The 14,612-nt window shown below is 45.7% G+C and overlaps 1 protein-coding gene across 1 annotated transcript in view; it reads right to left on the bottom strand.

The window, feature by feature from the left end:
- Positions 1–1,809: 1,809 nt before the first annotated feature.
- The window catches only part of LOC309406136 (uncharacterized protein), a gene marked incomplete at both ends in the record, with an annotated part of 32,399 nt that continues 19,596 nt past the window's right edge, over positions 1,810–14,612 (bottom strand). Inside the window, 8 exon segments of the mRNA XM_082001175.1 lie at positions 1,810–1,959; positions 3,582–3,756; positions 5,243–5,330; positions 5,877–5,914; positions 6,026–6,068; positions 11,553–11,687; positions 13,584–13,744; positions 14,233–14,291. Of these exon segments, the coding sequence (XP_081857301.1) occupies positions 1,810–1,959; positions 3,582–3,756; positions 5,243–5,330; positions 5,877–5,914; positions 6,026–6,068; positions 11,553–11,687; positions 13,584–13,744; positions 14,233–14,291 (849 nt within the window).

Below are 14,612 nucleotides of genomic sequence, written 5' to 3'. Positions count from 1 at the left end.
AGCATCCGTAAGACGCAAGTATCACTACCTCCTCCCTGATGGAAGGCTCCTCATCACCCCAGGTTTACCTCCGTGAAGCAACCACGCAACACATCAGCATCTGAACTGCTGTTCTCAGTTGGGGTTAGGCACTTTGGGGCACGTATCCCGTGGTCCTTAGCGCTTCAGTGAGTTGAGCTACCTTATGAACTTGTAGGCACTGTGTCTTTTCAAGCACTGTGGACGAGAAGGGAATATCAGAGGGTATGTGCTCTTCAGTGAAACTAGTTTATGTGTGCACTACAGAGATGGTGGGTTAATTGCTATGGATTTGTGGTATTTGTTATCCTCATACAAGTAGCCACCTTGAATTAAAAGTACATTCACATTCAGGGGAAGGATCTGTATCTGGACAGGGTTTGGATGACTCAGGCTAACTCTGCAGTAAAGATAAGCAGTAAATGTACTTCATTAATAACATCTCTTTCAACACCCAGCTCAGGTCAGAATACAGTCCAATAGCTTTCAATCTGACCTTTGGTGAGAAATGTAATAAGTTACATTATCCAGCTTTTGCCAAGGTGATTAATATGAATTAATACACCTACGTGAGGAAACCTGCCTGGTCTGAATCACTCGAAACTAGGATGGAAGAAAGAAAAAACTCTTCAATGTAAGTGACATTTGCTCCACGAGGATTGAAAGCGTCATGTTTTTCTCTCCCTTAAATGCAACTGACTGCAGTGAGTCTTATTTTCTGATGTAGTGAAAGCCTCCACAGCTCCTACAGAAGTCGAGGTGGGCTGTGGAAACTTCAAAAGTATGTCCCACCTGCAGTGCCCAGAATTCAGGTTCCACCTGCCCAGTCAGGGCTCTAGCATTACTGCTCCTTCCCAGATTCCTCGTAAGGAGCATGCTGAATTCATAGCTCATATTTTTCTTCCCTGTGAGCAATTATTTAACATTATATTGCTGTTTCTACAGATATTTAAAATCCCTGCAGGGAAACGGAGCCCCATAAGATCCTATATGGAAGCACCATGACGCCAGGTAGTCGCATCACTTCTGAACAACATTGGTTGACAAAACAACAACATACTCGGACTCTTCCCTGTATAGAGGAAGTTTTCAAAGCAGTGCTTAGGGTCAGCTCTGTCTTTTTTCAGCAAAAATTGCAGTGGTATGACTAACTTTCCTGTAATCCTTGGAGACAATCAGCCCATGAATTCAGCCAACATTGCCAGGCACCAGGCTTCAGCAAGGACCCAGCCATCTGGAGAACTTCTACCAGTAAGAAGGTGAGGTCCGGGGGACAAGCCAGCTTCCCTGTCATGTACGAAGCAGAAAGCAATGCAGCAACGGAAAAGGGAGTGGACGAGTTTGCCCTACCAAAAGCAGCTGCACAGTGAAACTTTGCATGAAGGTTGGCTAAAAAGACAAGCACAGTCAACAATGAACAAGATTTGTAAATAAAACACTCCTTAGTGGTATTCAATGCAGAGTGATGGGCACAGTTCATCTGCCTGTACTGATCCATGCTTGCCATGTAGCATAAAGAATGAAGACGAGCAAAGAACAAATCCGGAGGACATGTGTTAACTTCCATCTGGGTCTTTTAGTGATGTGCACCTTGAGCCATTCCCTCCTCCTCTCTGCTGCTCAGCAAGTGTAACCGTTCTTCAGGGCAGCAGCTCGGCGTGGAGTTCAAAGTCCTTCCTGTTAAATGGGAAGAGTAAGATTGTTGTGGGCTGAACTGCCAGGAGACAGATTGTACCTGGGGATCAAGGGCCACAAAACTGTGTCAATCTTCCACTCCCTCTCCACTCCCTGCTAAAAATAGTCTCTTCTTCTGGTTTCGTCACTAATGAAGGATGGATTGTATTGTCCAGGGTAGATGCATGAATGTCGAGATCCAGGCAAACCAGTGTAGGGAGGATAAAGTCCGTTTCTTTCCAGTTCAGGGTTTCTCAGTCCAGTTGGCTGCATTAGCAAAAAAATTAAATAAAAAGGGTCTTATTCTCACACTCAAATCCTCCTTCAAGCACAGCCTTACCACCTTTCCCAGCAGTTATTTCAGTAGCTAGAAGGAACAATATGATCAATAATGATCTCTATAACCTAGAATGACTTTTACTGTGGGAATTATGCATTGCCTGAAGGCCATTATTCTGATGCAGTCTAGTTTTGACATCTTGCCAGTTAGCAAACTTGAAGTTTACTTGACTCTACCAAGTGTAGTCTAAGCCCACAGTTAATTTTTAATCCAAGAGAATTGTGCTGATGAGCTCAGGCATTGAAACAACCCTCATGAAAATGATACTGTCCCAGAGCCATCCTTAAAGGAAATGCTTCTAGAAAATCAAAGTTTGTCTCCTGCTTTGAACATTACCTGGGAGCACTCCTCTCCCCATTAACCATAGGTACCTACCCTCCCAAGACAGGCACTTGAATTATATGTCAAATAAAAAGTGGTCTGACCTTCCTTTCTCTTCCCTTCTCTTACTTAAGTAAATCTGCCGGGGACACTTGGTTGAGGAACTTTGATGTCTAAGACCAAGACTACAATTCTTTCACCCAGTAAATAATATCAAGCCACCTGGTTTGATCTGTTACAGAGCAGATCCATGCAAAGCCCTCACCACCTACTCCCTGCTAAAAAGCTCCCCTTTCTAGTTACCAACATAATAAAAGTCTTAAAAAGTGTTTAGGAAATGCATTTTAATTTCCAAATCTCTCATTCTTACTGGAAACATGAAGGAGGATTATTTCCTTTCACGCTGTGCAACCCACTAAACTTGCTTACTGGAAAACTTGAAATACTAGCCAAAAAAAAAAAAGTATTGCGCACTGCTCTATACTCTGGAAAGCAGGAGTCCAGAATGTGTGATTTGGGTGAAATCCTGCAACCTTCACTCACATGAGTAGCCCCCACACTCCTTAAGCACATGTTGCTGTAGGTTAATGACAGATGATACACCAGCATCACAGCTCTGGATACAGACATTAGCAGATGGTACCAACCATGACAGCAGGTCTTGTGCTTGTGTCTTTCTGTGCCCTACGCAGCCTATTACTCCTCCACCACTTCTTCCCTGCCACTTGTTCCGTCAGAGCTGAAGGGATGCTCGTTATGCAGCCTCCCTGCTGCAGGAAGGGGCCTGTACCCTGGAGAGGGGATGAGTGGAAGAGGGGTCCTCAGTCACCAGCTTCTTCCCACCTTGGGGTGAAGTCCCCCAGGCAGAGGTCTCAACCTTCCAGCATCATCAGTGAGGGTGAAAGGGAGAAAACCACCCACAGGGATCCCTAGCAGTCTGTCCAAAACCTTTCACTGTCCTTCTCTACTCAAGGATTGGGCTTTTTGGGCATCTACCAAAATGTTCCTACACATTTCCTTAGCACTCTTCCTAATGACGTCTCTTTGTGGTATTCACCACATGTAATAACTAGAGTCCATAGCACTCCCAATGCCTTGTTGTCTATGGAAGTCATTTGCTTTGCTCTTTTATTTTGCAGGAAAGAGATCTGTACTTCCAAAAATAAAGGAATGTGTCTTTCCTGTAATCCAGGCACAAAGGATTAATAGTTAAGCCATGGATAGATACCGAATAATACACATCTGTCATCTGCAACAGGTTCTTGGTGCTTCCGTTCTCCTGCATCTCGATGGTCTCTCTGCCCCACTCCTGTGCCCGGGGGTTCTTCGGATATTCAGCATACGGTGACATCTGGAAATCCCCACTCTTGAAAATGAGTTTACTTATGTCATTTTTATTCTTCCTGTTTATAAAAGAATGAAGGAAAGTGAAAACACACAACTTATCCTGCCATCTTGTATGAACTTCTGACGTGATCTCAGAAGATTTTCTTCACGTTATGAACCTTGACTGGGAACAAAGATCACTTCAGAAGGGCTATAGTCCAATCTTCTGCTCCAAGGCAAAATCAGATATGAGGTCAGATCATGCTATTCAGGGCATTATCAGGTGGGATTTGAAATGTCCAAGGATGGATATGGTGTAACCTCTCTGAGCAACCTGTTCCACTGCCTTACTGTCCTCTTGGTGAAAGAGTTTTTCCCTACATTCAGTTTGAATCTCTCCTGTTCCAGCTTATGCCTGTTGTCTCTTAAAAATGCATGTGTTCACCTGCGTCAATGAAAAAGTCACGGAAATCTGGGAAGAAATAAAAACGTATGGGAGTTCCCATGCTATTCAAGTCTCCAAGTGCTTAACTATAGCACTTCTAGGCACTATGATAATTCCAAAAAAGAAGACCTGCAAGGGGCTGGTCTAAATGACATCAAATGCCCCTACATGACTACTATGTTGTATGAGTGGACTTTGGTGACACTTCCAGTTCAAAGCAGAGTACCCACCAGGAAGTCACATAACCTGCCAAAGTCCCGGACTCATGAGAAGATCAGTCCATCCCTGCAGAGATATGCACTTCGGGGCATGGAGGTGTACTGGCCATCACAGCTCCTGGCTGGGTCTTGCTGGCATTCCCCTGGCTCAAAGCACGCGGGAGCAAGCGCACACCACAGTACCAACCAAACCACTGCCATTTCTGTGTTACTGATAAATGCATCTGCTGACTTTAACCAGAGAGCATTGAAATCCTAGATTTGGTAGATAGAATGGCGGGGGAGAGGGTGTTACTGGAAGGCAATCCTTTTCATGATATATAAATCATGAAGCAGATCTTCCTCATCTTCCACATCTTGCCTCTAGTCCGAAGCTATCCGCTGGTACGGGAACTACGTGTGTACATGCATGTGTGCATCTGAGAGGCAGAGACACATAGAGTGAGAGCACATGCAGGACTTGTCCATAAAGGAAAATTAAAATAGCCTTAAATACACTCAAATACCACTTGAGCAATGGCCAGCAACCCTTCCTGTTGCCCAAACTTCTCCTTTCTACTTAGCTTGCATTTTTGGAGACTGCTCCCTGGCTGCCTTAGAGCTCTGAGTAGGAAGGACTCCTTTGCATCCCCATCCTTAGAGGACATGATTGCCAGGTGCATCCTTAGCAGACACCAAGTTGAATGTTTTAGTCTGGTTAGTGGAGGGGGAAAAAAAAAAAAGATATGCCCCAAATGAAAGCATAGTGTAATACTTCAGTATCTCTGATTAACCCACTTGCTTAGCTATCCTGTGTGTTCACCTTCATTTTGGTCCTTCAGGGTTCACGTGTGGAGCACTAAGTGTGGTGTAACCCACTGAGGGGATGCCACACGAGCTGGGGCCAGCGGTGGTACCTACCGGCAGCAGGTGACAATCAGTGCTATGCCCATGATGAGCAGAAGTCCTCCTCCTGCAGCCGCGATCACCACGGTGATGAGCTGATACGCTACAGATGGGAAAGACAGAGACTCACTTAGAAACCACAATGTGGTTGTAAACACTAATGTAAACACATCTGCAGTCCTCACGTAAAGGGATTAACTGCTTATTTCCCATTTCTCCCCGCTCCCCGTGAGCAATATTGCCTTAAATTTTCAAGTTAAATGGATGGAATTGGGGATCTCTTGCTGAAGGAAGAACAAGCTCTTATTTCCCTTAGGGGCAGATTCCCTTCACTGATCGATCAGAATAATTCAGATGATAATTCATGGATTCACCTCTGAATATCTTGATTCAAGAGTGCCCACTATATGTGCTATTATGACAGAGCATCCAGAGAAAGGAGATCTCCTTTCCTTAGGAGATAATATTACGTCAACTTTGTCAAAGAAGGTCAACAAAATAATTTTCAACAGAAAATGAAGAAACAAAAACCACTGACAAGAGTAGCATGTACCTACTGCATTTTAGACATAGTCATTTGCAATTACTTGTTTCAGATTTCCCATTTCTGACACTGCGGAAATTAAAAGAAACAAAACCTGGCACTTACGGTTTCCACAGTTGAATCCGCCTAAGCCAAATGGGCAGCTGGTAACAGAAAACAACAGGGAGTTTCAGTGGCTTAGTCGTGCCAACAGGCCACCAAAACTCTATTAAGAATGATGGTGGGGTAGAAGGAGGGCAGAACAGTCACCATACCTCACACAGGTCTCATTTTCCAGCTTGTATCCATCTTCGCAGGCTAAAAACACAGAAGAGAGACGGGCCGTGAGCACCGCGTAGTGGTGCAGGGGAGGCGTTTCCCACCGCCGCTTCCCAGGGCAGCCTCACCCCAACAGCCCTGGGCACCGACAGGCCAGTCCACGCTGCTGGCGCAGCAGGAACGCCGCACGCGCTGCCGTGGTGCAGGGTCTGCAAAACACCGTGCACTTAAATTCATCTCCCACTTATGGGACCATTTCAGGGCTTCCCAGCAGAGCTAGCTTGGAACCTGGCACAGGGTAGGCAGCTGGCAACGTAATTCCCAGCAGAACCTCTTCTTGCCCAAATGCAAGCTCACTGCACACTTGTATTCCTTCCCACAAAAAAGCAGTGTGAGAAATCTGCAAGTGTCTACAGTTTTTGTTTTCAAAACTCATTTGAACAGTGCTACTTTAGCATTGACGGATGTTAGTAATTACCTTTAAATGTTAGTATTGCAACAAAATGTTATGCAAACGCAGTCAGGGTAGTCCAAAGTGGTATGTTATGTTTTGCCTTATGTCACCTTTATTTCTTGTCTTTCAAATTTGGAGCTAAATCAAATTTTAATAGAATCTAATATAGAATAGAAATTAGATTTACTAGGTCTAAATAACCCGGAAAACTGCTATGTACAAAGTGTTGGTGAAAAACTGAAATCGTTTCAAAATAAAGTAATTTCTGTGCTTATGGACAGCTATTTCATCACCTGAATTATTTGAGAAAATTATACTACCCTTCCGGTGAACAGCAAAGGTAATGATACATTGGACATACAATTATAAGCTTCAAATCATTGCTAAGATCACTGCTTTTCTGAGCAACAGTCCCACCAGAGCTCCTGCAGATCTGCTGCCTTTCGCAGAGGCAGCGAAGGTGGTCGCTCAAAGACCTGAGTAGGAGTGACACGGATGGAGTCGCTTTGGGCAGAGGGACAAGCCAGGGCCAGCACATGCAGCAGCCCTTGGGGGTCTGCAAGACGTCACCCAAGGGTCTGCAAAACCCCTGCAGCACACTCCGCAGGGAATAAAACTAGATTGTTAATTGAAAACAAAAATGCTCATAGATTTTTTTTTTCCCCCTCAGCACCATATGCTTAAAAATGGTGAGGCAGCAGCTCTCAAGCCCTCTTCCTTCCGCCTTGCTCTCTAGCCATAGGAATAACCTGCAGTCGAAGGCTCGGGCACTCTCTAACCTCAGCAAGTGCGAGGAAGTCTGTGGGGTGAGGAGGGGGCTTCCCAGCAGAGGTCCCAGCTAAGCTGCAGCAAAGCCCTCACCTCCTTCGCTGCTCCCGGCACGCCAGATGCCTTTTCTCCTCTGGCACAGCCAGCAACTGTATTTTCAGAAACACTTAGCACAGGAAGGGAGGAAGGAGGAAAAGGAGGACAAATGTGTAATGTTGTCCATTAGGATGAGCTGGCAATATGACAGTAAACCAAGAGAAAGCACTAGTATTCTGGTTGGATTCAGAAGTTTATGGCTCTTCCAGCATGAACAACAAGTGATATTGATGCCAGCAGGGAGCAATGTGACTGTGACCTCCCCCTCGTAATACAGATCACAGAACTTCCCTAAGTTTAATTCCAGTTTCAAATCAAATAGTTGAACTGGAGCTACATTTTAGAGAACCATCCAAGATTGATCTTCATATTTTCAGTGACGGACAATAAACCACAATCCTGGGTCAGATGCTCATAAAGTTAATTTCCTCAGCCATTAAAAACATTCACCTTCTTTCTGGTCTGAATTATCCCAGTGTCAAATTCCAGCCTTTGGATGTTCACTTGCTAGATTGGAAAAAGTTATATGATCACATTTCTCCTCATCAAATCACTCCTTTGCCTTTAATAAAGCCAAGTGCACTGAGATCTTTGAGTGTCCCTGGTTATTGCAGCTTTTCTCTGAATGCTCACAGGTTCTCTTTGACCCTTTTGATTTCTGGTTCCCAGAAATAGATGTCACAAGCCCAGAAATAACAAAACTTCCCCTCTTCTGCCTGCTTGTGCCCTCTAAATGCACCCAGGGACCATATTAGCCTTACAAGCCAGAGCTGGGGACCTCTTCTTTACCTGCCAGGACCCCTTCGCAGCTCTGCCCAAGTCTCTGCTTTCCAGGAGACGCAGCCCACAGTGTGCCTGGCACCCTGCTCTTGGATGGCTGGCCTTGTTTGCAGCCATATTGAAATACTGCTTGCCTGTATACCATTTACTAAGCATCTCATGTCACTCAGCATGCCATTTTCCCTGCGGGCTGTGTGGACGCAGATGAGAGATGCACTCACATCATGAATATCGCAGCTCTAGACACAGACTTGCCATAGCAACTGGCATCAATGATGACAGGGGGGCTGATGTCCACCACAGCTGGTCTTACACCCCTTTCTCTGCCCTGTATAGTCCCAGTACTCTTCCACTACCTCTTTCACTCCATTTATTTTCCCAGAGCTGGGGATAGGAAGGATGAGGTGCTTTACATAGCCCTCCTGCTGCATCTCATCATGATGCTTTTTGCACTGGATTTATTTTTCTCTCTCTAAGATGGTTTCTTTGAAGTCAAGGAAGAGGCCAGCAGTAGATGGACAAGTGTTAAGAGTCTCAGTCAACAAACAGCCAGGGCAAGGCTAGTAGACCCCAAAGGATCCTTGCCTGGCTCATTTGTAGCATCGAGGCATTAGCAAAATGAGACTGAATGAGTTGCTCCTTTCACTCGCTAACAAAAGCAGACTGAAAATATTATAGGGCAAATGTTCTTCCAAAGTGACACAACAGGGTCAGGCAGTAACAAAACCTGCAGTGGAGGGGAGGTAGTCATCACCTCGACAGCTCACTGAAGTTGCCTTCCCTAAGAAGCACAGCAGCCCCGGGTACCCCAGCCCCAACCCCAAGCCCCAGCCTGCCGCTTGCGTGCTGGGAAGGCCTGGAGGAGCCTGCAGGCAGATGCTGGAGCCCAGCCTAACCTCACCCCTCAGCCCTAGCCCAACAACGTGCGTAGGGAACGTACACCTTGAGTGCTCTCAAGGCTGGAGCCGTGCCTTGGGCAGGAGCAGCTCTGGGACGCCATGGCACACAGCTCTCAGGAGGCTATAGGGGCAGTAAAAAGGAAAAGCAAGATCCTGGACATGCATCTCGGTCTCACTTAAACGCTCGGTGCTTATGTCTTTTCCTGTCCTCACCCTGCCTTTTCCTCCCACTTTGCTTTCTCCTCTGGCATCTTTCCTGCTCCTTTGAATATGCTCCCAGGAGAGCTCACGCTGTCACACTCACTCAGCAAGCTTTCAAACATGAGCAGGGAACAGAGGAGAGGCTTAAAGTGTCGGGGGTCAAGCAAAGCGATCAAGTTGTGCTTTTCTACTCTGGAATCCTTTGCCTTTGCCTTCCCAAAAGAGACTCAGGGGTCTCTTTGGAAACCCTCCTTGCTGCTCCTTGCTTCGCTCCAGAAACACTCTGTACTATTAAAAATAGCATGCCCTTGAAAAGTTGGCACAGTGGGTTTGTCGCACTGTTTCTAAAACAGCTCTGAAGATACCAGGAAGGTTGAAAACCAGTAACGACCCAGAGACAACTGAACTGCACCCTGAGAGGTACAATGGCCAGGATGTTGAAACTCCTGTGGCTCAGAGATCCAACCCTTCCTTGGTCCAGGGGATGCTTTTTTGAGCACACCGCAGGGGACAGACACCGCAAAGCAGGACAGAAAAATCCCAGGGGGCTGGGGCAGCTGATCCCCCATGCCCCAGCGGCTCTCCCAGCTGCACCCGCCTTCCCATGGGCAAGACCGGATAGGGCAGCACAATAGCCATTTCCCTCTTTGCAAATACTATAACTGGAGTTACCACACCACATTTTCACAACCCACAATGAGGGTTGGATGCTCAGGAGACCTCAGTTCCTGTTTAGTCACTAAGAGAGCAGAGATTTTCAGAGGCTGGCATATTGTATGCTATATTTATCAGAAAATAGCCCTAAATATCAAATGAGGGCCATAGCTTGGCTATTGAAAAAGCCTTTAAAAATCCCAACCACCTGGCTTACCCAGATGGGAACAAAGTGATGCTGAAAATGTGGTATCTTGCTGGAGCGTGGCACCATGCAGTCGGTGCTACCCTCATGCCACTGCACTGCAGTCTAAATCCCACATCAACCCTGTCCCTCAGACACTCTCAAGCTGGTCAATAAGATGTTTCCTACTGACAACAGTGAGCTGAAGGTGGAATTGAGGCATCATTGTGTACAGGTGGGGTTTTTTTATATTTTGCACAGCGAACAAACCCATAAGTAGGGAGTAACCACATGTACAAGATGTTAGATCTCTTAACTCTCTGCAACCATTGCATCCAAGTGTCTCACAGTCTTTCAGGTATTTATCTTCACAGCACTGCTTGGCAAGACACATGGATGAAAAAAACGGAGTAACTCATCCTGGGTCGCCACCGTTAGTGATGGAGCAAGAATTGGGCAAAAGCCTTCTAGGTTTCAGCTCAGCTCCCCACTCACTACGTAAGCCGTTCTCCGCCTGTCAAGGGTCAGTGAAGATGGTCAGTATTTCCTAATAGAAATCCATCCCCCAACATACAAGATGAAGGGAGGGAAGGAAAACACAAAAGAGAAAGGTTTTGCCTGGAGCTGCAGAGTGGAGGAGAGGCAGGACCATGACCCGGGACCCAGAGATTCCCATCTCCGAGATGTCCATCCCAGAACCTGCAACATGGGAGTTATTTCCAGGCACGTTTTTCTCACTCTCTGATCAGATTTGGAATCAACAAAGCATCTCCTCCTATTTCAACAGCAACCCAACAGACACTGCCAGACGCAATATATAACCACTACTGCAATTCTTATTGATATGTCATCAGAAAACTGCATTTAAGAAGCCCTGTGACAACCACTAGAACTAAGGAAGGGACACCCTGATCCTACAGAAACCATTTTGACCATTGGCATGCAAAGACCTTTTTTAAAGTGTAGCAAAAACAGATTTCATGATGTGAGGAGTAGCTAAAAAATAATATAATTCTTAAGCTTAAAATTTCTATTAGGAACCAGCTGAAAAATAAATTCATAATAATTTTCCGATTATTTTAAAAATATTGATGATGTATTAATATAAGCTTGTGAGTTTAAAGCACTTCTCCTAAGTTCAATGAGAGTTCAGACAAAATCAAAACAGGCGGAGATGCACGTCATCTCTGCTCTGTGCCACTGAACTGGAGCACAAAGCAGTCGGGCTCCTTTCTCCTTCTTCTCAATCACCGTGACTCACAGCGTGCTCCAGAAAGAGATAATATTATTCCTAGAGAGAGGCTGTATCTTCAGTGTCTGCTGAAAAGTCCCCTAACTAAATAAAAGAAACTTGAGCTGCTAATATTTATTCACAATACTGAGCTTCTTGCACGCACAGCGATACACACACACATAGACATACTCATTTCCACCGGAACAAAAGGTTTAAGCAAAATTCAGGCAAGGTACACCGCAAAGAGCAATACCTCTGCAGGAGTGGTCCATCTTGTTGTATTTGAAGTATCCACTTTTGCACTGGCAGAGCGCGACTCCATCAAAGTCGGTGCATTCAGAAGTTTCCTTGTCACATTCTGGGTCTTTCTGCTTGCACAAGCTGCCAACTGTTGGGAAGAGGTGGCCAACATCAGCACGGTTCTCTCTGAACCCACCATTATGCGCATTTGCTTTCCCAGGCATCACATTCAGCTCATGTGCTGCTTTAGTATCTTTTCTTTCTTTTTTTAAATAATATTTGTTCCATTAGGACACAGCCAACATTACGCTATGTCACCATTCCTAGTGTATCTATCGTCATTTGTACAGGCAAATAGAGGGGGTAAATAATAAATGTTTCAGCTCGGAGTCAGAAGGGAAAATGAAAAAGAAAAATTTGGTTTGGCTCAAGCTGAAACACATTCACCGCCTGAGACAGTTCAACAAATCAATTTTTAAGTTTATATCAAGAAAAACATTTTGCTCAGTCCAAAACAATTTTCTTCCATTTCAATATTAAGAGCTGGATTTTTTCATTTTTCAAACAAAGAATTTGTCCTTTCATTTACATTACTTTGAAGCAGTGTTTTACTTTAGAAAGTCAGATTTGTTACAATGAGCGTTCAGCAAAAATGTGGGTAAATGATGGAAATTCTGTCACCGAATTTAAATTTTTTACTGGGAGGTCAGAAAAATGAGTAAATGAAAAAATATTCACGAGAAATAGGATTTTATGGAAAACATGTCACTCATTTGGCACTCACCTTTTATAAACCTCTCCCTGCTAGAGTCATCATCTTTTTTTTTTATCTGACATCTTTTCTTTTAGTACTTACACAAGAACACAATTTGTTTCTTATTCTGATTATTTCAAGTTAGAAGTAGACTTTACCAGAAGCATTGTATCAGACGTAATGACTAGATATCATCTGAGCAGGTCTACCAAAGTAATTTAATTCAATCCATGGTGGAGTGTGGCTTTAAAATACAGCATGTTAAAATAAAGGCACACACTAAATTTCTCATCTTCGTGTTTACATTGCCAAAATGATCCGAGGGGTTTCCCACTACAGCCAGGCTAAGCACTGCTGCCCTTCATCCTCAAAGCCAAACCTCAAAGCCTCAAACCCTGAAGTCACAGAGCTCCACATGCAGAAGTTTAAGGTTGGAAAAGAACTTTAAGATCATCAAGTCCAATCATCAACCCAACACCACCAGGCCCACTAGACCATATCCTGAAGTGTCACATCTACACGTTTTTCGAACACTTCCAGTGATGGTGACTCCACCACCTCCTTGCAAGAGCCCATCTTTCAAAGTACCATCCTGCTGGTACCTCTCATATGGTACCTCTCATAGCTAAATCTCCTCTATCGCTCCCTCGGAAAGTGATGACCGGGAGGTGCAAGGCGCAGGGCCACCACCACCGATGGGGTTCACCTGGAGAAGGCCCTGCACAACACTGATGTGCTTCTCCAGGTCTCTCTGTGCTGCACCCATGTTCCCCTTTGGCAGGTAGAGGATTTGGTACCAAAATTGAAAGCTCTTAACTGTGAATCATTTTTATACCCTGCAACACTGAAATTGGGCAGGCAGGATAGTGCAGCTCCCCCCATAGCCTCGGGCAGCTCTAATCAGCTTCAGTTGGGGGTTTTGTCTCTTGGCTTTCATGCTGTTTCCCCGGCTCCCGGCTGCACGGGTAGAATTAAGACTTATGTTTTTTTGATCTGGCCAGGACCCGGTGTCACATCCCGGAGATGAAAGGCTGCCCTACAATGCCTCTAATCCTGCGCTGCACGATGTTTTCACAGAGAGGCAGATTTCTTACACATGTGGTGAAGATAAAGCTTGATATCTGCATCCCTTTTGTACTGGGAGGCTCTTAAGATGACTCCCATTTAAATAAGATAAAAAAGATTCAGAGGGTTTTTTCTAAACCCCAAAATCTTTCTCCCCTCTTATAAAAGAAGCCAAATAAAACATCCCTTTCCCCTCCCATCACAGTCCCTCCAGATGCTGTTTACCTCTGTGGAGCATTTTCAGGCCGGAGATGAACTGGCAGGCTTCGGTGGGGGATTTGCAAGCTCGAATGTAGCTTTTCACGCTGCTGACAACGTCATAGAAAGTCACGTTGGATGCTAAAGAGAACGTGGATTGCACTGAAACATGCACAAAATTTGCCTCCCTAACAGAAAACAGAACAAAACAGCCCTCAGTACCACGGGTCAGTCTGATGTCATCGTTAGCACCTTATACATAGGACTCATTAATGCACATTATACAGAGGACTCTTATCAATGCAAGCGATGCTTATCACAGACACAATACTGCATACATACTGAAACAGCCGGCCAGTATAACGGACCTTAAAACCAGGATGAACTTACACACTGAGAGGTAAATTTGGGGCTGGAAGGGGTACTGGTAGCTCACTTTGAAACCAGCCTTAAATCCCTCCTGGGCAGTTCACAATCCCGTCCCCAAGCCGCTCGGGCCAGGAAAAGGGAACCGGGAGAGCCGAGCAAGGTGGTCAGGCATTCCCCATGCCCTGCGCCACTGCCGGGCCAGATCGCATCAAGCCCAGCACCGACTCAAGAAAGAGAACGTGGATGTCAAGTTGAACATCCTGAACGCTTGAGAGTCTCGTTCTTCCCCTGGTAGCCTTAGTCTTACCTGGTCGCCTTAACTGTGGAGTGGTGGTACCCCGGCAAGCCCGACAGCGACGCATCGAGCTGCAGGGAAGGAGAGAATAGCTGTTAGTGGCCTGGGGGATGACGGAGGGAGGCAGCCCAGCAGGGCACGGCATGGGACGGCCCTCCTGGGTCACCAACACCATCCCCTGTGCTCGCCAGAGCTGCCTTCTGAGGCTGAGTGGGCTCTGAGCATCCCAAGCAGTTCATCCGCTCAATAAGAAAGACGCGCCGTCCTGTTGCCAGCGAGGGATGGCTGAAGTCACCGCCACACAGCCTTGGACAGAAACGAAGACCTGGGGATTTTGACAGGAGCATCTGCCTGCGGCCCCACTGTGCAATGACCACAAAGGCCAAGGCCAA

The sequence above is a fragment of the Phaethon aethereus genome (assembly GCF_964289735.1).
Source record: "Phaethon aethereus genome assembly, chromosome: 6".
In the NCBI taxonomy this organism is placed as follows: Eukaryota; Metazoa; Chordata; class Aves; order Phaethontiformes; family Phaethontidae; genus Phaethon; species Phaethon aethereus.
Note: the sequence above shows the minus strand (reverse complement) of the source record. Positions and strands in the feature narration are given on the sequence as shown.